General features: G+C 36.2%; 1 protein-coding gene across 1 annotated transcript; it reads left to right on the top strand.

Annotated features, from left to right (window-relative positions):
• Positions 1-11,636: 11,636 nt before the first annotated feature.
• On the top strand, positions 11,637-26,555 carry LOC308678605 (vomeronasal type-2 receptor 26-like; the record flags this gene model as incomplete). The annotated part of the gene is made up of 5 exons (XM_081345831.1): positions 11,637-11,854; positions 18,970-19,261; positions 20,440-21,300; positions 24,381-24,507; positions 25,654-26,555. 5 exons carry the CDS (start codon positions 11,637-11,639, stop codon positions 26,553-26,555), a joined length of 2,400 nt encoding a protein of 799 aa, XP_081201957.1.
• Positions 26,556-27,296: the final 741 nt, after the last annotated feature.

Here is a 27,296-nt window from a genome sequence, read left to right on the forward strand (position 1 = left end):
ATTTCATTTTCATACTTTGGGGGTGGGGAGAACTGGGAATACAGAAGAGTATCTCAATTATTTTTTTTATCATGCATTACTAAAGTTTTAGTAGTCTGCTCCTTATCCTCCATGTTTCAAAGCCAATTAAGATAATTCTGGGGATACAATTTTGTTCTAGCACATCAGACAGTGATTTTTTGAATCTTAGTAGTTGAAGATACATTCATACATGCCCTATCTCATTATTTTCACTAAAGTCATTCTTTTGCACTGCTATTGAGAAGAGCCAGCCTTGAGACATGATTTATAACTTTCAGTTTCCTGGATTCATGTGAGCAGCTTCACCTATACAGGGTGTTTGACAGAGTTGGTATTTTTCAACCCAGAATCACACTATCCATCATAGTAGTTGCATGGTCAATCTTAGATGCAGCATTAGTTGACATATATTTCATTAAAATAAACAAATATTGCATTTTGAAGCATACATATAAAACATATATACCTCTTTGTAGGTTACTAGTATGATAACATGCATGGAATAACAAATGTGAATATTGTACAAGAATACACTCCAAGTCAACAATTTCTGAAAATTATATTGAAAACAGTTTTCAAAAAAGTATTCATATCATCCTACTATTCGTTCCTTCCTTCCTTTCTCAACACTAACAATACATCCTAGCTTTGGCATTTGCTATAAAAGAAATAAATGAATAATCACATTTTAGCCAATTATCGCTGTAATTTTTCTCAGTGGAGCACAATTAATTTCCCAGATTAAATTTTAAAAGTAACTCATTAAGGATGTGAATGTTTCCAATGTATACTTCCCATGAAGGGGTGATCTAGTCATCATTTGTTCAATATACACCAACTTAAACTATCACAAATATCATATAATACATTGTATTATAACATGTACTACATATTATACAATTTGTATGTTTCTTTGTAGGATATTGATTCAACATTACCAGCATATCCTTGCACTGGTATTTGCTGTAAAAGAAATCAATGAAAACCCACATATTTTGCCAAACATCACTCTGGGATTCCAGATCTATAACAGCCATCTCAGTGCATGTTGGACTTATCTTGCTTCAATGGAACTTCTCTCTTCTTGGAAAAGGTTTATTCCAAACTACAAGTGTAATAGTAGAAACAATGCAGTTGCAGTCATTGGGGGACCTAATTCAAATGTCTGTCTCCATATAGCCACCATCCTAGGTATCTACAAGGTTCCACAGGTAAGGATTTTTTGAACAGTTTTCAAATTCTAACCTAACAATTTTTATTTGAATAATCATCCATTTTTTCCTGTGATAAAAGTGTCTGCCCTTTTTGTATATAAAAACACCTACACTCCTTGAAATAATATATAAAATATATGTACATTATGGAAATTTCTGTTAAGAAAGCCATCATGATTATATATGAATAAGTATGTGTATTAGATAAGATCTTGTAGATGTTAATTTTGGGTCTTATCAAAATCAATGTTATTGTTTATAATTTTACTGCTACTTAGTTGATTTTATTTGGCTACTAATTTAATGGTCCCCTTCCTGGATTACTGCCTTGTCATGGTGAAGGGGCTTGCATAATTCAACAAAGCCATGACCTATGCCGTGCAGGGCCACCCATGATGGACAAGTCATAGCAGAGAGTTCTGACAAAATTTGATCCACAGGAGAAGGAAATGGCAACCCACTCCAGTATCTTTGCCATGAAAACCCCATGGACAGTACCAAAAGACAAAAAGATATGATGCTGGAAGATGAGTCCCTCAGGTCGGAAGGTGTCCAATATGCTACTGTGGAAGAGGAGAGGGCTAGTACTAGTAGCACCAGAAAAAATGAAGCGACTGGGCCAAAGCTGAAAGGATGCTCAGCTGTGGATGTATCTGGTGGTGAAAGGAAACTCCGATGCTATAAAGATTTTTTCTCCATAGGAACCTGGAATGTAAGATCCATGAATCAAGGCAAGCTGGACATGGTCAAACAAGAGATGACAAGACTGAACATTGACATCTTAGGAATCAGCAAACTAAAATGGAAAGGAATGGGTGAATTTAATTCAGATGACTACTGAGGGCAAGAATCCCTCAGAAGAAATGGAGTAGCCTTCATAGACAACAAAAGAGTATGAAAAAGAATACTGGGATACAATCCCCAAAATGAGAGAATTATCTCAGTTCGAATCTAAAGCAAACCATTCAATATCACAAGTATATACCCCAACTACCAGTGCTGAAGAGGATGAAATTGACCAGTTCTATGAAGCCATACAGCACCTTATAGAACTAACACCAAAAAATGATGTCCTTATCATCATGGGGGATGGGAATGCTAAAGTAGGAACCCAAAAAATAACCGGAATAACAGGCAAGTTTGGCCTTGGAGTACAAAATGAAGCAGGGCACAGGCTGACATAATTTTGTCAAGAGAATACGATGATCATAGCAAACACTCTTTTCCAACAACCCAACAAATGGCTCTACACATAGACATCACCAGATGGTCAACACAGATATCAGATTGACTATGTGCTGTGCAGCCAAAGATGGAGAAGCTCTATACAGTCAGTAAAAACAAGACCAGGAGCTGACTGTGGCTCAGATCATGAGCTTCTTGTTGCAAAATTTAGGCTTAAACTGAAGAAAATAGGGAAAAGCACTAGGCCACTCAGGTACGAATTAAATCATATCCCTGATGAATATACAGTAGAGGTGACAAATAAATTTAAGGAATTAGATCTGATAGACAGAGTGTCTGAAGAACTATGGATGGAGGTTCACAACATTATACAAACCGATCAGTCCTAGAGGAGATCAACCATGACTGCTCTTTAGAAGACCAGATCCTGAAGTTGAAACTCAAATACTTTCGCCACCTAATGAGAAGGAAGGGCTCACTGGAGAAGAACCTAATATTGGGAAAGACTGAGGGCAAGAGAAGAAAGGGGCGACAGAGAATGAGGTGGCTGGATGGAGTCACTGAAGCAGTAGGGGTGAGCTTAAATGGACTCCAGAAGATGGTATAGGACAGGAAGGCGTGGAGCAGACATGTCAAACACAAGGCCCGGGGGCCAGATCCGGCCCGCGAAGTGGTTTCATGTGGCCCGCAAAGCCATCCTGGAAACAGTGAGGGAACGGCCCCCACTGCCTTGGCCCTGGCCCAGAGACCCTCAGATCTGTCCCACTCCTGCCCAGGCCCCCATAGGCACCCTTGATGCGAACGATGTAGAGCTGGCCATGCCCACCCAGTAGGCCATACACACTCTAGCCACGCCCACCCAGTAGGCCACGCCCACCCTGGCCATACCCACCCGGCCCCCTGAGGGCAACCGCAATGCTGATGCGGCCCTCAATGAAATTGAGTTTGACACCCCTGGCCTGGAGGAACATTGTCCATGGAGTTGCGATGGGTTGGACATGACTTTGCAGCTAACCACAACAACAATTTATTGGTACTTTTATGAATAACTTTATATTATATCAATTTGTTTGATTGCCTCTTCTTTTGTTATACTGTAGGAGATAACTTGTAACCTTCAAAGAAAATATCAGGAAGGAATGATTTAACAACCAGAATGTGACTTGACCTTTTTTTTTAATCTTAGTATAACAGGAAACTGGAATTTAAATGGAATTGTTGACTTATTAGACATCCCAAATCAAATAAGGAAATGATAACAGTTCAGTGGGTTGCAGAGTGTAGTTTTGATCTGTTGTATAGTATTTAAGAGAAGGAATCATATATGAACTGCTGGATGAGAGTTTCTAATCTATAAAAAGATATGATAAATAAAAAAATTGGAGGAGGAGAGTTCAACATTTGACTTCCATTCCATGTAATTATATTAGAATCAGCATTAAAATTTAGCCAACATGCCACTTCCATATGTTGTCAGAAGCACAGAAACCTGTTTTGGAAATCTGTTCTTTTTCTTATCAATTCCTTAGCTGTCCTATGGTTCTGCTCCAGTGCTGGATTACAAAAACCAAGATGCTTTTGTCCAACAGATGTTTCCCCAAGGCATTCATCAGTACAAAGGGATTCTTCACTTACTTCTTCATTTTAGGTGGACATGGATCGGAGTGCTGTATCTCGATGATGATAATGGGGAGAGGTTTGTGCAGAATGTACTTCCATTGTTTCCCCAGAGAGGGATCTGCTTTGATTTCATTCAAAGACTCCCCAAAGTAGGATTTTCTAATGCTATTGAAACCCTTGTAGACGATGGGATTAAAACGTACAGGATCATCACTAGGGACACTTCCAATATCTTAGTCATACATGGGGAACTACAAACCATGTCAATTCTTCTCCTACTGCTAGGAATTCCAGAATATCTCGACATGGACAAATCAAAAGGAAAAGTCTGGATTATGACAGCTCAGATGGATTTTGTGTCATATTCTTTTAAAAAACCCCATGACATAGATTTCATCCATGGTGCTATATCTTTTGCAGTTCACTCAAGAGATGTGTTAGGATTCAAGATCTTTCTTCAGGACATAAATCCCACCTTAGAAAAGGATGATGATTTTCTCCAGATATTTTGGGAACATGCCTTTGACTGTTCTTTACCTAAACCCAATGTAAACAACATGTCTGGGAGACTTTGCACTGGGAAGGAGAAACTAGAAAGTCTCCCTACGACAATTTTTGAAATGAAGATGACTGCCCACAGCTATTGCATCTACAATGCAGTCCATGCTGTTGCCCATGCCTTGCACATCATGTATTTATCACACTCCAAGCAGAGACAAATAGGAAAAAAAGAGCAGCAGAAGAATCTTCTCAATCAAGTTTCATGGCAGGTAAGAACAAAATGGGAGGCTGGTACCACAACAGAAAACAATTTACCAAAATTGTAAATGAAAAAGTATAAGTTTTGAACCTAAACTCAAATTCTCTCCTGACTTCATTTAAGAAAAAGAGTGAGCAGATTTCTGAATTTTTAATGAAGTGGTTCAGATTTGCAGGAATTTCAACACGATTTGCTCAGGTCATTGGGATGTAAAATGTCAATCAGAGATGAAGTCTAGTCATTTGTTTTATTAATCTGAGTTTATTAAATTTAGACTTACAGCTAAGCATAGAATTGGTCACTTTGGGTTGCAATTTTGAAAGGGAAGATACATTGTATAGCTTAATATAGCATCACAAATTCATTCTAAATTAATAAATGAATTATAATATTATAAGATTACAGAGATAATAATTATAGAAGAGGAGGTCATCACATTCAAATACCCTCTTGTCAGATAGGAAGATACTTGAGATACTCAATAAGTAATTTTAGTCATCAATGTCTCGTAATCCACTTGCATGTTCACATTATAATCAGTAGAAACCTATCTGCATGCCAACTTAATCTACGAAGAGCTCACAGTGCATCAGAGGTTAAAAAAATGATTCTGTTTAAGATAGATTTATATTATTATCAAACCAATTGGTCAAGTCATCAAAATTACATCTTTTAAACATAACTAGCCACCTAATCTTTCTTGTGACAAGAAATTTTTATTATTATGGTTTGTCACCCAGATATTTAGGCTGGATTTAACCTTTTAGTCCACCTATTGAGTCCCTTTCAAGAACCTGTGGATGTAGCCACATGTGGATGTTTAGTGGTGTTAAAGATATTGTCATAGGATGTAAACTGGGAGGAGGAGGAGGAGGAGGAGGAGAAGCAGGAGGAGGAGGAGGAAGAGGAGGAGTAGGACTTTCCCACCTTTTCCCACTTTTCTCCCTCCCTTTTCTTTTATTTGATTCCATTATTTGACTTCTGTTGTCTCAATTCACATGGAATGGAAGGAAAGGAGATGAGAATAGAGAAACAGAAAGTTGGAAAGACACAAACTTACGGAACATCAACCAAGAACAAGAGTGAGGAAAGATGCATTAGTTGTTTGCAACTGTAATTAGTGAGTTAGTGTAATACAACATAAAAGTTCAGATAAGCTGAAAGAAAGAAAATTATAACTTTTTCATGAAAGTAATTTTTTGCTGAAAGAAAATTATGACCATAATGAAAAAAAACAAGTACAGATATTTCATCGCTTGCAAACCCCTTTATGATTTAACTGCCTGTTAAAAGAAAACAAAACAATAAGGAAATAAACTGGGACTGGGATAGCTGACAGTCACAAGAATCACACTGATCTGAAAAGAGATATCTTGACCATGGATACTCCCTTCCTCCATGATTTTTAACAAAAATGAATGTCATATGTAATTATTTCTGCCTTGAATATGATTTTAAAGCAACTTATTGTCCAAGATATGAAGACAGAACTTCTTAGAGGATTTGGAAACATGGGCAGTGTAGCTATGAGATCAATCTCTAGACTCAGCTGAATTAAAAGCAAAAAGCTTGACCAAGAATTTAGTGTCTTCCAAAATTGGAACCAATCTAATTAAGTGCATTCTTGTAAATAATAATAGATAATATATTTTGCATATAATATGTTTTACATATAATATGTTTTGCATATGATGTTTTGAATATAATCCCCACATGATTTCCTATTTAATCTTGAATCTTTACTGATTGTTGTTCCCATTTTCCGAAATATAAATATTATTTATATCCAATATACTAAGTGCCTCATACTTTTTAATTTTATAGAATCTTAATGTTGAAAATGCATGTCTCTGTCTGTCTGTCTTCTGTCTGTCTGTCTGTCTGTCTGTCTGTCTGTCTGTCTGTCTGTCTATCTATCTATCTATCTATCTATCTATCTATCTATCTATCTATCTATCATCTATCTATCTATCTATCATCTAATCTCTAACTTCTTCGCATATTTCTTTCAGTTTCAGCTCCACCCCTTTTTGAGAAAAGTTTCATTCAACAATAGTGCTGGTGACATTATTTCTTTTAATCAAAATGGCGAACAAATAGTGGGATTTGATATTATAAACTGGGTAACCTTCCCAAACCAGTCTTTTCATAGAATCAGAGTTGGAATGATAGATCCACATGCTTCTTCAAAAGGAGGAATTTTTCTTAATGACAGTCATATTGTGTGGCCTGTCAGGTTTAATCAGGTAAGTACGGATCTATTTACATGTCTTCAGACATTTCTGAAAATTTAGAACATTTATTTATTTCTAAACTGCTGATCTCCCTCAAGACTCCCTTGATATGCTGTACAATCAAATGATAAAATATAAAAACAGTATATCTATAAAATTAAAAATATAGAAGGTATGTATGTATGCATGTTTGTTTGTTTGTTTACCTACCATGTTTCTAAACTGCCCATCTCCCTCAAAGAGGGAAGCTGGGTGCTGTACAATAAGATGTTGAACTATAATAACATGATATATTAAATAATAATAATAATAAAACATAGAAGAAGTTGTGTTAAATTAACAACTGGCAAACTGGACTTTCCTGTTCTTCTTTAAAGACATTTCGCTTCTCATCCAAGAAGCTTCTTCAGCTCTGACTGGATGGTGAGGAATGCCGGGTTTTGTGTGGCTTTTACTTGTTCAGTGGGGTGTTGATGGCCAGCTATTAAGTCTTTGGCTGTTGTTTCCTTGTGCTGCCAACTCCTCGCCTTCTAAATACTTGATAACCTGGTAGTAAATTAGCACTCCTACTGACTGACAGGGGACCCATTTCCCAGGCTTCAATAATTTATCTGGCTATCTTCATATCTACTCAGCCAACAGTAGCTGCAAAAATCAATGTATGTCCTTGTTCATTGCAATGGTAAATGCTGTTATGCCATTATCATCAGAATAGGATTAGAGAACATGACACTGTATTTATAACTGTCAAAGGTTTTTTATGTGTTTCTAAGATTTTCTTTACAGTATCATCTGTCTTTATAAATATGCTAAGAATTTGTCAAACTGAAAGGCTATAGAATAAGATTATCATGATCCTATTGGAAGAAGATGAAATATAGCAAAATATGTTTGATATTCTTTCGGTTTTCTTGGTGTATACCAAGAATTGACATTGAAGGACAAAACAATGGAAGAGTCTTTTATGATATCTAAAAATATAACCAAACTATATTTAACAGTGCATCCCAGGCTACTACAAAATATTTTTCTGTGTTACATTCTACTCTTTCTTTTTTTGTCTAGGGGTATCCCCTTTCACTGTGTAATGACAATTGCCAAGAGGGTTATAGTAAAAGAAAGAAAGAAGGGAAGCCATTTTGCTGTTATGATTGTTTTCCATGTCCAGAAGGAAAAATATCAAATCACAAGGGTAAGATATTTTAGACACAAAAAAATCCTTATATATTGTTTCTGAGCTATAGAAGGTACACAGGAGAATATAAGAGTCTGTTGTGTGGAATGTTTTGGGTTTGATTTTGAAAATCAAACCTAAGTGCAATGGAATGTACAGTATGAATGTTCTTGGGGAGGGAAGGAAGGAAGGAAGGAAGGAAGGAAGGAAGGAAGGAAGGAAGGAAGGAAGGAAGGAAGAAAGAAAGAAAGAAAGAAAGAAAGAAAGAAAGAAAGAAAGAAAGAAAGAAAGAAAGAAAGAAAGAAAGAAAGAAAGAAAGAAGATAAGAGATGCAGGACCCTGCAGTTGCTTAATAGTCATAGAAAGAAGCCTTTCAAAATGGATCAAGTAGTTAAAAGTGGGGACAAGAAGTTGGTTCCTTCAGACTTACCAGGTTCCGTTAAAGGTAGCCTTACAATAAAGTAGAATTAGTTAATTTGGTTTCTTGTCTGATTTGCCTGGGAGGGCTGACACTGTCAGTCATAACACCAATCCTAGGAAGCAAACTTGACTTTTTCCAGAATCATATAGATACTTCTACAGAAAACCAGAAGTTGCCTTCAAGCTTTATATTTTTTATTCAGCTGAACAAAGACGGGCTTCTCTAAAATAAAGAGCAAAAGCCCCAAATATCAGAAAAAACCTTATTTGTATACCTACTTTGATTACATAAGCAATTCACCCAACAAAGCTGACACACATAAGATAAAGACTTCACCCTTTAAGGCTGGCACACTGTAGATAAGAAGGAAAAAAGCAGAAGTAGCTAGTAGGTTCCCTTTTGTGTGTTCCCTCAAGACACTAGATGTTCCCGGTTAGGTTAGAATATTGGATGTGTCCTTTACTGGCCTTTTGTGACCCTGCATTCATGGGCCTGCAAGTGGCCAGAGAGAGCGGGGCCATCTGCACGTATTCACAATTGACACTGACCCCTAAGTCCAGGTCATCACAATGATTAAGTATATTTATATTTTTATCTCTTTCTATACCTCCACCTCCATCTTCACATTCAACACTATCTGTATTCTTGAAAAGCCGTGAGGAAGATTTTAATATAAAACAGATTTTGTAGATTATTAAATGATACCTCAAAGAAACCTACTGAAATAGTACCTTTTTCCATTTCTGATTCAGATTTGCACCAACTCAACAGCATAACACTAATAAAATAGTAAGGCAGTTTTATAGGTTCTCTTGAGTCTCTCTGACAACCTGACAACATAATTGATTATGCATGTTGTTGTTTTCAGATGCAGTCACCTGTTATCCATGTCTGGTAAATCAGTATCCAAATCCTCAACGACGTTTATGCATTCCTAAAACATTAAGTTTCTTATCTCTAAAAGAACCTTTAGGGGTGTCTTTAGCTGTTCTGTCTATTTCCCTTTTTTGTCTGACTTCACTGGTGCTTTGGCTTTTCATTAAGCATCGAGATCTCGCTATAGTCAAAGCCAACAACCGGAGTCTCACTTACCTTCTCCTGATCTCTCTCCTGCTCTCCTTCATCTGTGCTTTATTGTTCATTGGGCCACCAGGGAAGGTGACATGTCTCCTTCGTCAAACTGCTTTTGGCATCATCTTTTCACTAGCGGTTTCATGTATATTGGCCAAAACCATAATTGTGGTTCTGGCCTTCATAGCCACCAAACCTGGATCCAAGATAAGGAAATGGTTGGGGAAAAGACTGGCTTATTCCATTGTCCTTTCCTGTTTGCTTATTCAAGTTATGATTTGTACTACGTGGCTGTCAACAGCTCCTCCATACCCAGATGCTGATGTGTACTCATCCAATACAGAGATTATATTGGAATGTAATGAAGGCTCCTCTACCATGTTCTACTGTGTTCTGGGTTTCATGGGATTCCTGGCTATTGTCAGTTTTACTGTGGCTTTTTTAGCCAGGAAACTCCCAGACAGCTTTAATGAAGCTAAATTTATTACATTTAGCATGTTGGTCTTTTGCAGTGTTTGGCTCTCCTTCATTCCATCCTATTTGAGCACCAAAGGAAAATACATGGTAGCCGTGGAGATTTTTTCCATCTTGACCTCCAGTTTTGGGTTACTGGGATGCATTTTTTCCCCAAAATGTTTTATCATTTTGATGAAACCTGACTTAAAAATTGGAACGTCTTTAACAAGAAGGAATCAATAAAATGGAAAAGTTAAAACCCCCTCAATTTGGGGATGGGTGAGGGGAGCTTCAGGATAACAATCTACATAGGATGCTGTTCAATAAATGTGGAAACATATCTTTTGTGTTGAGGATTTATTCTGAGTGGGAAGGGATGAGGTTGGTCTCTTTTCCATCACTTTTAACATTTTCCAAACTTTGCTTAGGATGATTATCTGAAGCATGGGGCATATTTCCCTATGTATTATTACGGATTTTAAAAGGTTTAGGAGCACTTATTTAGCAGTTATGTATCTTTCTCTACAACTGCATATCTTTCCTAAATAGTTACAGTAGGATTGTAGGGAGAAATGCATTTTTTTAAAAAAAAAACTATTGGCAACTTATGTATATTCTAACACCTACTCTCCAACTGAGAACCACAATATATGAACAAGTCAGTTAAATGTTCAAAAAATCTAAATTAAGCCAAAGAGTATCAAACAATCATTATTCTTGCCTTAAATGTGTTCGCATGTCTTTGCTACACTCATAGCACTCTTATTCAGTTGACACAGAAATTTGTTTTGATATTGTTATAACTAAATAATGCACCATAAATGGGAGCACAAAATCCTTTTTGGATTAAGAATTATTATTGTTATTGTTATTATTATTTTTAGATTATGCCCTTATAGCTTAGTAAGCCCTTGACCCAAATAAAGCATTATAGCCCCAATATCTTTGGATGTTCTACAATACAACTGATAACTCTTCATAGTGAAGTGAAAACCTACCATGAAGGCTAGGGAACCAAAACAGATTTTGGGATGATGAAGCCCTTCACAATCCTGTTTTATGCAACCTACTGGGAAAGTAATAATGTACTCTCAGCAACAAGAAAAGATGGACAAAAAGAGTTTTTCACATTCTTCCATAGACTAAATTCTATTTCTGAAAAGACCACCCAGTCTACTCAGCCCTGTATCCTCGGATATTCCACAATTCTATTCATATTTGATATAGTCACATCTAGATGTGATGGGTAGAAGATAAATATAAGAAATATAAACAAATGTGTATTTTTCCTCTAGTTTGGCCAGTATGGCATATTATCATACAAAGAATATTTCAGTGGGATATCTTTCAATGCTGGCACTGCCTCACATGTATCCATCACCATAGAGCAGAGGTCTTCAAACTCGGCCCTTTTATGACTCATGGACTTCAACTCCCAGAATTTCTTCTCCATTATCATTTTTTAAAAAAAGTTAACAAGATGGTGGTGATAATAATGTGGGCATTAGCTTTGTTACCTCACACAGCTAGCAAATGTCCTGTTGATAAAAGTGCAACTCGGGTGCTTCTTCCAATTCTTCACAAGTATTACCATTCTGGAGAATTTAACATTGCTAGCATAACTTCTCAGAGCAATGTGCTTTCACGAGCTTTATCGTATGAAAAAATACCCTCTCCAGAGTACTTTGATGATATTCCGTAAGAACCTGGGATATATTTGAATAGCAATGTGTTTCTCTCCTGACTCTCTCTCTATCTGAGCAAGTTGCTTTACAGATGAACTTTTATTCTGATTCATATCATCTATATTATGACCTCATTCTAGTTTTAGCAGAAAAGCATAATTATATAGCATGTTTCTTTATTAATAGAAGCCACACATTCTGTTCTCAATACCGTTTATGTCCTTCCCTGTTGTTTCTGAAGCTGGACAGCTTATAAGGTTTTGGTTCTCAAAAAAAAAGCAGGAAGTGTTTTCTGATTATATTTATTTCAGGGTATATTTGAAAAGAAGAGCTGCAATCCTTATGAAGATATATGTTAACCAATTTACTTTTTAAGATACATCTTTTTCAGCAGCAAGATTCTTTTCTAATCATTTGCTTTGACTCCCAAAATCACATCTATTGAATTATAATGTATAGCTGTTGTAATGAACAATTCTGGGAACTTGTTTGTGTTTTGGGTTATAAACAGAATTTAATTATTCCCAATCCTTGACTTTTTAAAAGGATCTTTTTCCTCTTCCTGCTTCTCCTTCTTACCAAATATCCTCTTAGCACATTCACGTGTTTGTGTGTCTGCATGTCTATGGTGGGTAGAAAAGTGGATGGGTGTTATATCCATGGGATAACACAAACATAAATTCTTCATGCATACTGAATCAAATATTCTGAGTCCTATATGAATCTAATTTTAACAGTGCTCTGGAGCTCAGGTTAAAATATTCAACATGTGATTTAATTATAACACTGCGTTTTAGCATCATAAATCATGCAGATCTCTCTACTCAGCCCTGTGAATGAAGGAGTGTCATCTATAATCTTAACACAAATGTATGAATGGTTTGTCTTTACTGAATGCAGGCAGATGCAGATTTCCAAAAACATGTAAAAAAATTATTGTGTGCATGCTGAGTAGACATTCCAAATTGAATTCACATACAAATTTCAAAAAGTGATACCTTACTGGAGTGTATCGTTTTCTCCTAAGTTACACTTGCCATTACAACAGCTACATAATCTATCTCAGATACATCATTTGTTTGATATACTGAACATTTTAAATCATAGGCTCATTTCTTATGTACTTCTGTGTAGGGTATTGACTCAGCATTACCAACATATCCTGGCAGTGATATATGCTGTAAAATAAATCAATGAAAATGCACATATTTTGCCAAACATCACTCTGAGGTTCCAGATCTATAACAGCCATTTTAGTGCAAGCTGGACTTACCTTGTCTCAATGGAACTTCTCTCCAATACAGAAGATGTGTGTTTTTTTTCCAAATTACAAATGTGATAGTAGAAACAATGCAGTTGCAGTCATTGGGAGATATAATTCAAATGTTAGAATTAGAAATTAGAAACAAGATGCTGTTCTGCCTAGAAGGAAGGATGGACGAAAACTGTTTTTTAAAATGCAAAGCTTTGTAAACTTCAATGAGGCATTTTTTCAAGACAAATTTACATATTTCAGAGATCACCTCTGAAGTGGTCCAAAGGAAAGTAGGCTAGTTCTGAAGATGTAAATCCACTTTGGAGCACTGTAGTGTCAGGGCATAATAGGTTTTCCTTTCAACTTTGCAAGTTCTCCATCAATTTAAAAAAATGTTGTATTCCAAAGACTACAGCTGTTTTCTTTTCTTTTCTTTTTCTTTTCCTGTTTCTCAGCAATCTTCTCCATCACCAGGCTAGAAATCAGGAAACTATCAGTTCTAGTCAGTGCTTTTTTTGTAAAAGAAAAAGGTGCCGGAACTCACACATGTCATACAACCCACCTTGCCTACCCTACCAGGTTCCATCCAAAAAGGTGCCGGAACTCCGTTCTGAGCGTTCTATGAGGAAAAAAAGCCCTGGTACTAGTCCTACTTTAGGCATGAAGGCTCATTGGGTGATTTTGAACAAGTCGCTCTCTCTGAGCACAATTCTCCCAAAGTTTGTTGTAGGGAAAATAGGAGGAGGAAGGATTATTAGCTATGTTCATCAGAATTTTTTTTTAATATGAAAGTCACTTTTCACCTTGAATTAATGCAGTTGTCCTGCTTGACTTTGCACTAAAGGATGACTCCTGATTTCTTTTCTTTTCTTTTTTTAAAGTTCATTAAACTTCTTTGGATTTCTGTTTGGTGCTTTGTATTGATTTACTGTAGGAACCTACACTTGATTGGGTTGGATACTTTCAGTCATTAAATTGAAAAAAATCAATAAATTATTTAATGTTTCTTCTCTGTGCTAAACAATGCACATTTCTATGTGAAGAAAGTAAGAAAAAACTTATTTTCCTTTTAGATTGCAGAAATTAAGTTTGAATTCTGGACGGTTTTATGCCAATATAAGAAACATGCACTTTCCAAACAGACTAGAGTTCTCATTTTGATGCCTTGCTAAAAAGGATAACAGAGAAATTACCCTAAGATTTGAAAGTATCACATTTTGCTTTCTATTGCAGAAAGTCTAAACTTTGAGCAGGTGACCAATATTTTTCATCTCAATGTGATGGCTCATTTTAATTTTCTTAGAAATCCCTGGATATTGGTTATTATCAAAAAGAAAAGTCTGATGTCCTGAATACAATGGAAGGAAGGAAGGAAGGAAGGAAGGAAGGAAGGAAGGAAGGAAGGGAGGGAGGGAGGGAGGGAGGGAGGGAGGGAGGGAGGGAGGGAGGAAGGAAAGGTCTTTAATTCTTACTAAACTCAAAGGGGAAATCAACCATAATGTTCTTTTTAAAAAAAAAACAACTTTTTATTACTTTTCCAACATTACAATTATATCTTTGAAAAGCAACGTGGTATCTCGGTTACAATAGTTCCGTTTCATACAGATGTATGTTTTTACAAATCTCCAATTATTAACAGCCAATATTTCCTTTTTTTCCTTTAATAAATATTGTCTCTTATCTAAATTAACATACTTCTTATTCTATCTATCAGCTATTTAGTAGTTTTCTTACATTTGTCAATAATTTTATATATTTCATTGATTTTAACATTCCATCTTTAGACCATCAATGACCTTATAAATTTTCCCGGCTTTAATTTTGCATTAATATTTAAGTTAAACATTTGAAATTTATCATTTCCAAATTTCTGAGTGACCCCACTTCCCTTTGTCACAATTCTGGTTTGCTGACATGGCCATTGTGGATGTTTGGAGGATGGCTCTCAACTTCCACATCCAGTTGGGGGCCTCCGAAAAGGGCCAAAAAGTCACTCTGGAGAGGTGACCAGCAAGGATGGCCTTTCACAGAAATGCGGGAGAGCGGCAACTCTCCCCTCAGTGCCTGTGTTGCCTTCGAACTGTGGATGAAAAATCGGCCATAGCAATATGGCTGGTCACTAGGCTGCGGAAAGCCGAAGTCACACTTACCACCAAGCAACATTAAAGCAGTGTGGAATAGCCTTGGTGAGATCTACCTCTCTTATATTCCAACTTTTTTCCCCACTTAAATAAGCTGATAAAGTACTTTTTTTTCCCCACTGTGGAGAGGGAAGGGGGATTTTAGCCCTCCCTCTGGAAACAGCAGTGATTGAATATACAGGGGAGGTTTTTAAAAAACATTGAAAAACTAATTGGATCTCAACTAGAACTTTTAAAAAACCCTGATGGATTATTTTTTACTTCCTATTTTTATTTGAAAGTTTGGCTTAGCCCTCCTAAAACAGAAGAAATAATTGAAAGGAATTTTCTAAACACTTGGGGGACATCTAGTGGTTAAACATGAAATTGAAATCTGTCACTTTAAAAAAAAATTAAATTTAAATTTAACTCATTACTATGGAAGACCAGGAACAGACTTTTACCATGGAAGAAATGCAAAAACAAATTTCTGCTGTGATGAAAATAATTTTACAGCCAGTGATGAAATAAGAGCTTTTGGGGGGGAGAACTCGAAAGCATCTTAGATAAGCAAACCCAGACTTTGACTACAACTAATAAACTATCTGTACAGAGTACAATAGAAGAAATTGAACAATCAAATATTTTGACAGAAAATTTAACCACCCAGCAAGTGCAGATAAGAGAAAAATCAGGAAAAAAAATCTGACAAAATGGATGGACAGAAAAACTTGCTACATAAACCAGAAGGAATTTGAAGATCAAAATCAGAAACCGATTTAAGAAAGGATAGACAGTCCAGGACAACTATGTCAAGATAAGAAAATAATGAAAAGATTTGGTTGTTCTGCCAGACCCCTCAACCCTCCAAAAATGGAGATTTGATGGTCACCTCAATGTGATATAATAATACAAAAATTTTTTGATGACCCTAAGGCAAGGACACAGAAAATGACATAGCAAAGGAAAAAACCCAGAATAATTCTGAAGAAGAATGGAGTGTGGACATATCTAAGAGGCTTAAAATAGAATATATCTAAGTAGATAGGATCCATATCTTGAATATGAGATATTGTTATGATGTGAAGATAAAGAAAAATGTTGGCTAATTAAAACTTAGATGTATGAATATCAATAGTTAAATTGAAATATTGAGTTGTTTATAAAGGTTAAATGAAGGTGATTAACACACACACACACTCACATACAGTGTATATGTGTGTGTGTGTGTGTCTGTGTGTCTGTGTGTATGTATATATGATCTAATGCAATCATTATTGTTGGATGTAGTGATAAGAATTAAATTATAAGCCCATATATGAGAGAGCGGATATAAAGAAGAAGAGAGAGGTTGTACTAAATGCTGTAATGGGAAAAATCTTGTTATTGAATCTAAAATATGCGGAAATTACAATGAAAATAAGAATACTATATTGTACTATTAATCTGGTGATATGGAAATGAGATAGATAAGATGTGTATCTGGAACATTAGGTGTCAGGGAGAATTGTTCTTTTTTTATTTACTTCAATGGAAATTAAGCTCAAAAACAAGAGCTGGAATTAATGCAATGTTTTCACCTACAGAAAACACTTTGCTACAGAAAGTAACTTTCTCATCTGTAATTACCAAAATAATCATTATTACCTAACTCTGCTTCTTGTCTGGGTGATATCCATGGCAGTAAATAGCATAAATTTGTATTGAGACTAAAATGTGTTGTTTATATCCTTGAATCATTCATACAAAGCTTCCTCATGGCTCATGTAACTTGAAACAAGAGTTTGCATTACTATTTCTGCTGAATGAATCGCCATTCCAGCCAAGACTGACATCTTGAATTTTGTTTTATACTTCAATGAAAGATATTGGAAAGCAGCTGGTAATGCAGAATGTTAATGTTAATTTTGCTGTTGTTAGTGATGTTGCCTTCTGCGCTATTCAAGTGTCCTGCGGGTCAATGGACTACTCAGATACCTCTCCAATCCCTTCATAAATATTATCATGCTGGAGACTTCAATATTGCTGTCATTACTTCTCAGAATTATGTGCTTTCACATTCAATAAAATTTGAAAAAGCTCCCTGTCCTGAGCTCTTTGATGATATCATGTAAGCAGTTATTAGTTTACTTAAAAATAAAACAATATAAAATACACTGTATATTTTTCAAATGATAATTTTTATTTTGTTTTTATTTTGGTGGATTTATGCATTGAAATGTCTAATATGAACTCATTCCTGTCTTCTTACACATTCTGCAGGGTTCATTTTAAGCTTTAAGAAACATATCAAGATAGGTACTATATGACTTTCTTTCTTTAAAGGAACATTTTATTGCTAGCTTCTTGTTTCTTATTCTTTTCCTCAAATGATGTCTTCTGTACTGTAAAATTGTTGCACATTCTAAAAAAGCTTAATATTAGATGTGGTGTTTCTAATACAATTTCATAATAATATATGGGAGTGAATTACAATATTCTCGATGTGTGTGTCTCTGTTTATATTTTTATAAACCTTTGTGTGTGTCTTATTTTGTTTGTAAAGCTGACAGGATAGCAACAATAGAATTAATCTTTTAATACCATAATTTGAGGGTTTATTCCCATTTCATTTTCAGGCTTTGGGGTGTGGGGAGGGCTATGAATATGGAAGAATGTATCTCATCATGCATTACTACAGTTTTAGTTGTCTGGTCCTTATCCTCCATATCTCATAGCTAAGTAAGATATTTTATTACCTGAATTTCAGTCTGTTTTTTTGATAGTGACCATCCCTGGAAGGTTTTGACATACTTAGAATGGATGGGAAGTAATTGGGGGATATGTTGCTAGAGCACAGTAGAATTCACAAAAAATGACAAGTAATTCTGATTTTTACAATAAACAAACTGCTTTTTCGATATACAGTAATTCAAGTGGAGAAAGCTTGGAAGAGTGAATTTTTGAAGTATTCTGGATAGCACTCAAAGAAATATCTGGATTCTTATTTTTTAATAGAAGAGGACATCTGTGGCTGAGGATGGTTTTGGCATTTTTGGTGTTCTCTGAGCTTGGTTGTTTGCTTTCAGATATTTCATTACCCAACTAGATAATGACAGGAGCTTACATTTTAATTCTGGGGACACTTTTTTGTTCTAGCATATCACACAGTAATCTTTTGAATCTTAGTAGCTGAAGATACATTTATGCATCCCTTATCTCATTATTCATCCTTGATTCATGTGAGCAGCTTCACCTATATCGGGTGCTTGACAGACATTGTATTTTTCAACCCAGAATCACAGTATCCATGATAGTAGTTGCATGATCAGTCTTAGATGCAGCATTAGTTGACATATATTTCATTAAAATAAATGTTGCATTTTGAAATATAGAGTATTTACGTCATCCTACTATTCCTTCCTTCCTTCCTTCCTTCCTTCCTTCCTTCCTTCCTTCCTTCCTTCCTTCCTTCCTTCCTTCCTTCCTTCCTTCCCTCCTTCCTCAGCACTACCAATACATTTGGCATTTGTTATAAAACAAGTCAATGAATGATCACATTTAGCAGATTATCACTTTTCACAGTGGAGCACAATTAATTTGCCAGATTAAATTCAAATTGAAAATTTAAAAATAACTCATTAAGGATGTAAAGATTCCCATTTTAGGGGAGATATAATCAACTTAAGTTCCTCATCAATTGTTCAATATACACCAACATTGACTACAAGTATCATGTACTACATGTTATACAATTTATATATTTCTTTGTAGGGTATTGACTCAGCATTACCAGCATATCCTGGCACTGGTATTTGCTGTAAAAGAAATCAATGGAAACCCAGATATTTTGCCAAACATCACTCTGGGATTCCAGATCTATAACAGCCATTTCAGTGCAAGTTGGACTTATCTTGCCTCAATGGAACTTCTTTCTTCTTGGAAGAGATTGATTCCAAACTACAAGTGTGATAGTAGAAACAATGAAGTTTCAGTCATTGGGGGACCTAATTCAAATGTCTGCCTCCATATGGCCACCATCCTAGGTATCTACAAGGTTCCACAGGTAAGGATTTCTTGACCAATTTTCATTTGCTACAGATTTTTAAATTCTAACATAACAATCTTTATTTAAATAGTCATCCATTTTTTTCCTGTGATAAACATGTCTGCCCTTTTTGTATATAAAAACACATACACTCCTTAAAATAGTATATAAAATATGTGAACATTATGGAAATTTCTGTTAACAAAGCCATCATGAAGGTAATTATACATGAATAAATATGTGTATTAGATAAAAACTTGCATCTTAGAAAATATTGCAGATGTTAGTTTTGGGTCTTATCAAAATCAATGTTATTGTTTATAATTTTACTCCTACTTACCGGTAGTTGATTTTATTTGGCTACTAATTTAATGGTACCTTTATGAATAACTTTATTTTATATGAATTAGTTTGATCACCTCTTCTTTTGTTATACTGTAGGAGATAACTTGTAAACCTTCAAAGAAAATATCAGGAATGAATGATTTAACAACCAGGATGTGACTTGACCTTTTTTGAAAAAAATCTTAGTATTACAAGAAACTGGAATTTAAATGGAATTGTTGACTTATTATTTTATTTTTATTTATTTTAATTCCATTTATATCCCGCCCTTCTCCGAAGACTCAGGGCGGCTTTCAATTTAAGCACAAACCAATGTGCTTAGCAATAGCCTTCATTCTATGTATATGCCTGCTTATTAGGGCTTTCGCCCCCCCCCCAAGTGGCATTATTACAAAGTCAGCTTATTGCCCCCAACAATCTGGGTCCTCATTTTACCTACCTCGGAAGGATGGAAGGCTGAGTCAACCTTGAGCCTGGTGGGATGCGAACCTGCACTAATTGCAGGCAGCTGGTGTTACTTAAGGAGGCATTAGCCCACTGCTCCACCAAGGCATCCCAAATCAAATAAGGAAATGATAACAGTACAGATGGGTTGCAGATTGTAGTTTTGATCTGTTGTGTAGTATTTAAGAGAAGGCATTATATATTAACTGCAGGCTGAGAGTTTCTAATCTATAAAAAGATATGATAAATTAAAAAAATTGGAGGAGGAGAGTTCAACATTTGACTTCCCTTACATGTAGCTATATTAGAATCAGCATCGAAATTTAACCAACATGCCACTTCCATATGTCGTCAGAAGCACAGAAACCTGTTTTGGAAATCTGTTCTTTTTCTTATCAATTCCTTAGCTGTCCTATGGTTCTGCTCCAGTGCTGGATTACAAAAGCCAAGATGCTTTTGTCCAACAGATGTTTCCCCAAGGCATTCATCAGTACAAAGGGATTCTTCACTTACTTCTTCATTTTAGGTGGACATGGATCGGAGTGCTGTATCTCGATGATGATAATGGGGAGAGGTTTGTGCAGAATGTACTTCCATTGTTTCCCCAGAGAGGGATCTGCTTTGATTTTATTCAAAGACTCCCCAAACAAGGATTTTCTAATGCTATTGAAACCCTTGTGGAAGATGGGATTAAAACATACAAGATCATCACTAGGGACACTTCCAATATCTTAGTCATACATGGGGAACTACAAACCATGTCAGTTCTTCTCCTACTGCTAGGAATTCCAGAATATCTTGACATGGACAAATCAAAAGGAAAAGTCTGGATTATGACAGCTCAGATGGATTTTGTGTCATATTCTTTTAAAAAACCACATGACATAGAGTTCATCCATGGTGCCATATCTTTTGCAGTTCACTCAAGAGATGTGTTAGGATTCCAGACTTTTCTTCAGGCCACAAATCCCAGCTTAGAAAAAGAAGATGATTTTCTCCAGATCTTTTGGGAAAATGCCTTTGACTGTTCTTTACCTAAATCCAATGTAAACAATGTGTCTGGGAGACTTTGCACTGGGAAGGAGAAACTGGAAAGTCTCCCTGCAACAATTTTTGAAATGAAGATGACTGCCCACAGCTATTGCATCTACAATGCAGTCCATGCTGTTGCCCATGCCTTGCACATCATGTATTTATCACAGTCCAAGCAGAGACAAATAGGAAAAAAAGAGCAGCAGAAGAATCTTCTCAATCAGGTTTCCTGGCAGGTAAAAACAAAATGGGAGGCTGGTACCACAACACAAAACAATTTACCAGAACTATAAATGAAAAAGTATAACTTTTGAACCTCAACTCAAATTCTCTCATGATTTGCTCATGTCATTGGGATGTAAAACGTTCTGACAATCAGAGCTGAAGTCTAGTCATCTGTTTTATTAATCTGAATTTATTAAAGTTAGACTTACAGCTAAGCACAGAATTGGTCAGTTTGGGTTGCGATTTTGAAAGGGAAAATACATTGTATAGCTTAATATAGCATCACAAATCCATTCTAAGATTAATAAATGAATTATAATATTATAAGATTACAGAGATAATTATAAAAGAGGAGGTCATCACATTCAAATGCCCTCTTGTCAGATAGGAAGATACTTGAGATACTCAATAAGTAATTTTAGTCATCAATGTCTCGTAATCCACTTGCATGTTCACATTATAATCAGTAGAAGACCTATCTGCATGCCAACTTAATCTATGAAGAGCTCACAGTGCATCTGAGGTTAAAAAATAATTCTATTTAAGATAGATTTATATTATGATCAAACCAATTGGTCAAGTCATCAAAATTACCACTTTTAAACAAATTATATCTAGTCACCTAATCTTCTTTGTGACAAGAAATTCTTATTATTATGGTTTGTCACCCAGATATTTAGGCTGGATTTAATGTTTTAGTCCACCTATTGAGTCCCTTTCAAGAACCTGGGATAGGCTCAATGTGGATGTTTGATGGTGTTAAAGATATTGTCATAAGATGTAAGCTGGGAGGAGGAGGAGGAGGAAGAGGAGGACTTTCCCACCTTTTCCCACTTCTCTCCCTCCCTTTTCTTTTCTTTTACTCCATTATTTGACTTCTGTTTTAATGTGTCTCTTGTCTCAATTCACATGGAATGGAAGGAAAGGAGATGAGAGTAGAGAAACAGAAAGTTGGAAAGACACAAACTTAAGGAACATCAACCAAGAACAAGAGTGAGAAAAGATGCATTAGTTGTTTGCAACTGTAATTAATGAGTTAGTGCACAGGTCTGCAACCCGCGGCTCCGGAGCCACATGCGGCTTTCAGCCATCTCCTGTGGCTCCCAGTCCTCTGCCATGCGCAGTCAAAAAAAAAAAAGTGGGACTAAAAAAGTACAACCAATCAATTTAAATATGCAGGGTAGGTGCATATCTCACCTTGGCTCCACTCTTCAGTCAAACCCTGTTCTGCGCATGCGCTCATGTACGCGCATGTGCACACATTTTTTGTGGCTCCCAGTTTTTCCTTTTGTGAGGGAACTGGTTCTGAGTGGCTCTTTTACTGTTTCAGGTTGCTGACACCTGAGTTAGTGTAATACAACATAAAAGTTCAGATAAGCTGAAAGAAAGAAAATTATGACTTTTTGATGAAAGTAATTTTCCACTGAAAGAAGATTATGACAATAATGAAAAAACAGATATTTCATCGCTTGCATACCCCTTTATGATTTATCGGCCTGTTAAAACAAAACAATAAGGAAATAAACTGGAACTGGGATAGCTGACAGTGACAAGAATCACACTGATCTCAAAAGAGATATCTTGACCACGGATACTCCCTTCCTCCATGATTTTTAACAAAAAATGAATGTCATGTGTAATTAATTCTGGCTTGAATATAATTTTAAAGATTGTCCAAGATATGAAGGCAGAACTTCATAGAGGATTTGGAAATCTATCTATCATCATCTATTCTCTATCTTCTTTGCATATTTCTTTCAGTTTCAGCTCCACCCCTTTTTGAGAAAAGTTTCATTCAATAATAGTGCTGGTGACATTATTTCTTTTAATCAAAATGGTGAACAAATAGTGGGATTTGATATTATAAACTGGGTAACCTTCCCAAACCAGTCTTTTCGTAGAATCAGAGTTGGAATGATAGACCCACATACTTCTTCAAAAGGGGGGATTTTTCTTGATGACAGTCATATTGTGTGGCCTGTCAGGTTTAATCAAGTAAGTACACATCTATTTAGATGTCTTCAGACATTACTGAAAATTGAGAACATTTATTTATTTCTAAACTGTTGATCTCCCTCGAGAGTCCCTATTGGCCACGGGATGCTATACAATAACATGCTAAAATATCAAAACAGTATATCTATAAAATTTAAAATATAGAAAGTATGTATGTATGTATGTATGTATGTATGTGTGTGTGTGTTTGTTTGTTTGTTTGTTTGTTTGTTTGTTTACCTACCATGTTTCTAAAGTGCCCATCTCCCTCAAAGAGGGAACCTGGGTGCTGTACCAATAAGATGTTGAACTATAAGAACATGATATATTAAAAAATAATAATAAAACATAGAAGAAGGTGTGTTAAATTAATAACTGGCAATTAGACTTTCCTGTTCTTCTTTAAAGACATTTTGCTTCTCATCCAAGAAGCTTCTTCAGCTCTGACTGGATGGTGAGGAATGCCGGGTTTTGTGTGGCTTTTACTTGTTAAGTGGGGTGTTGATGGCCAGCTATTAAGTCTTTGGCTGTTGTTTCCTTGTGCTGCCAACTCCTCGCCTTCTAAATACTTGATTACCTGATAGTAAATTAGCACTCCTACTGACTGACAGGGGACCCATTTCCCAGGCTTCAATAATTTCTCTGGCTATCTTCGTATCTACTCAGCCAACAGTAGCTGCAAAATTCAATGTATGTCCTTGTTCATTGCAATGGTAAATGCTGTTATGCCATTATCATCACAATAGGATTAGAGAACATGACACTGTTTTTATAAGTGTCAATGGTTTTTTATGTGTTTCTAAGATTTTCTTTACAGTTTCATCTGTCTTTATAAATATACTAAGAATTTGTCAAACTGAAAGGCCATAGAATAAGATTATCATGATCCTATTGGAAGAAGATGAAATATAGCAAAATATGTTTGATTTTCTTGGGGCTTTCTTGGTGTATACCAAGAATTGACATTGAAGGAGAAAACAATGGGAGAGTCTTTTATGATATATAAAAATATAACCAAACTATATTTAACAGTGCATCCAAGGCTACTATAAAATATTTTTCTGTGTTACATTCTACTCTTTCTTTTTGTGTCTAGGGGTACCCCCTTTCACTGTGTAATGACAATTGCCAAGAGGGTTATAGTAAAAGAAAGAAAGAAGGGAAGCCATTTTGCTGTTATGATTGTTTTCCATGTCCAGAAGGAAAAATATCAAATCACAAGGGTAAGATATTCTAGACACAAAAAATCCTTATATATTGTCTCTGAGCTATAGCAGGTACATAGGAGAATATAAGAGTCTGTTGTGTGGAATGTTTTGGGTTTGATTTGGAAAAATCAAACCTAACTGCAATGGAATGGGCAGTATGAATGTCCTTGGGGAAGGAAGGAAGGAAGGAAGGAAGGAAGGAAGGAAGGAAGGAAGGAAGGAAGGAAGAAAGAAAGAAAGAAAGAAAGAAAGAAAGAAAGAAAGAAAGAAAGAAAGAAAGAAAGAAAGAAAGAAAGAAAGAAAGAAAGATGCCCAGAAAGCAATCAGATAAGAGATGCCGGACCCTGCAGTTGTTATAGTCATAGAAAGAAGCCTTTCTAATGGATCAAGTAGTTCAAAGTGGAGACAAGTAGTTCATTCCTTCAGACTTACCAGGTTCTGTTAAAGGTAGCCTTACAATAAAGTAGAATTAGTTAATTTGGTTTCTTCTCTGATTTGCCTGGGAGGGCTGACATTATCAGTCATAACACCAAACCTAGGAAGCAAACTTGTCTTTTTCCAGAATCATATAGATACATGATCACCTGAGCATAGGGATACTGCAATAATTGTAAGTGTGAAAAAAACATTCATAAGTTTCTTTTTTCCAGTGCCATTGTAACTTTGAATGGTCACTACATGAAGTGTTGTAAGAGTTGAGGATTACTGTTATATATGGTGATATTCAGAACAATTAATATGTTTCCTTTACTGGCCTTTTGTGACCCTGCATTCATGGGCTTGCAAGTGACCAGAGAGAGCAGGGCCATCTGCAAGTATTCACAATTGACACTGACCCCTAACTCTGGGTCATCACAATGATTAAGTGTATTTATATTTTTATCTCTTTCTATACCTCCACCTCCATCTTCACCTTCACATTCAACACTACCTGTATTCTTGAAAAGCCCTGAGGAAGTTTTTAATATAAAACAGATTGTGTAGATTGTTGCATGATACCTCAAAGAAACCTACTGAAATAGTACCTTTTTCCATTTCTGATTCAGATTTGCACCAACTCAACAGCATAATACTAATAAAATAGTAAGGCAGTTTTATAGGTTCTGTTGAGTCTCTCTGACAACCTGACAACATAATTGATTATGCATGTTTTTTTTTCAGATGCAGTCACCTGTTATCCATGTCTGGTAAATCAGTATCCAAATCCTCAACGACGTTTATGCATTCCTAAAACATTAAGTTTCTTATCTCTAAAAGAACCTTTAGGGGTGTCTTTAGCTGTTCTGTCTATTTCCCTTTTTTGTCTGACTTCACTGGTGCTTTGGCTTTTCATTAAGCATCGAGATCTTGCTATAGTCAAAGCCAACAACCGGAGTCTCACTTACCTTCTCCTGATCTCTCTCCTGCTCTCCTTCATCTGTGCTTTATTGTTCATTGGGCCACCGGGAAAGGTGACATGTCTCCTTCGTCAAACTGCTTTTGGCATCATCTTTTCAGTAGCGGTTTCATGTATATTGGCCAAAACCATAATTGTGGTTCTGGCCTTCATAGCCACCAAACCTGGATCCAAGATAAGGAAATGGTTGGGGAAAAGACTGGCTTATTCCATTGTCCTTTCCTGTTTGCTTATTCAAGTTATGATTTGTACTACGTGGCTGTCAACAGCTCCTCCGTACCCAGATGCTGATGTGTACTCATCCAATACAGAGATTATATTGGAATGTAATGAAGGCTCCTCTACCATGTTCTACTGTGTTCTGGGTTTCATGGGATTCCTGGCTATTGTCAGTTTTACTGTGGCTTTTTTAGCCAGGAAACTCCCAGACAGCTTTAATGAAGCTAAATTTATTACATTTAGCATGTTGGTCTTTTGCAGTGTTTGGCTCTCCTTCATTCCATCCTATTTGAGCACCAAAGGAAAATACATGGTAGCCGTGGAGATTTTTTCCATCTTGACCTCCAGTTTTGGGTTACTGGGATGCATTTTTCCCCCAAAATGTTTTATCATTTTGATGAAACCTGACTTAAAAATTGGAACATCTTTAACAAGAAGGAATCAATAAAATGGAAAAGCTAAAACCCCTCAATTTGGGGATGGGTGAGGGGAGCTTCAGGATAACAATCTACATAGGATGCTGTTCAATAAATGTGGAAACATATCTTTTGTGTTGAGGATTTATTTTGAGTTGGGAGGGATAGGGTTGATTGATAGTCTCCTTTCCATCACTTTTAACATTTTCCAAACTTTGTTTAGGATGATTATCTGAAGCACGGGGCATATTTCTCTATGTATTATTAGGCATTTTAAAACATTTTGTTGTTGTTGTTGTTGTTGTTGTTGTTGTTAGCTGTGAAGTTGTGTCTGACCCATTGTGACCCCATGGACAATGGGGGCCTTCCTGTCCTCTACCATCTTCTGGAGTCCATTTAAGCTCACACCTACTGCTTCAGTGACTCCATCCAGCCACCTCATTCTCTGTCGTCCCCTTCTTCTATTGCCCTCAATCTTTCCCAGCATTAGGCTCTTCTCCAGTGAGTCCTTCCTTCTCATTAGGTGGCCAAAGTATTTGAGTTTCAACTTCAGGATCTGACTTTCTAAAGAGCAATTTGGGTTGATCTCCTCTAGGACTGACCAATTTGATAGCCTTGCAGTCCAAGGGACTCGCAGGAGTCTTCTCCAGCACCATATTTAAAAGGCCTCAATTCTTTGGCGCTCAGCCTTTCTTATGGTCCAACTTTCACTACCATACATTGCAACTGGGAAGACCATAGCCCTGACTATGTGCAATTTTGTTGGCAGGGTG

The sequence above is a fragment of the Vipera berus genome (assembly GCF_964194415.1).
Source record: "Vipera berus genome assembly, chromosome: Z".
Lineage (NCBI taxonomy): Eukaryota > Metazoa > Chordata > Lepidosauria > Squamata > Viperidae > Vipera > Vipera berus.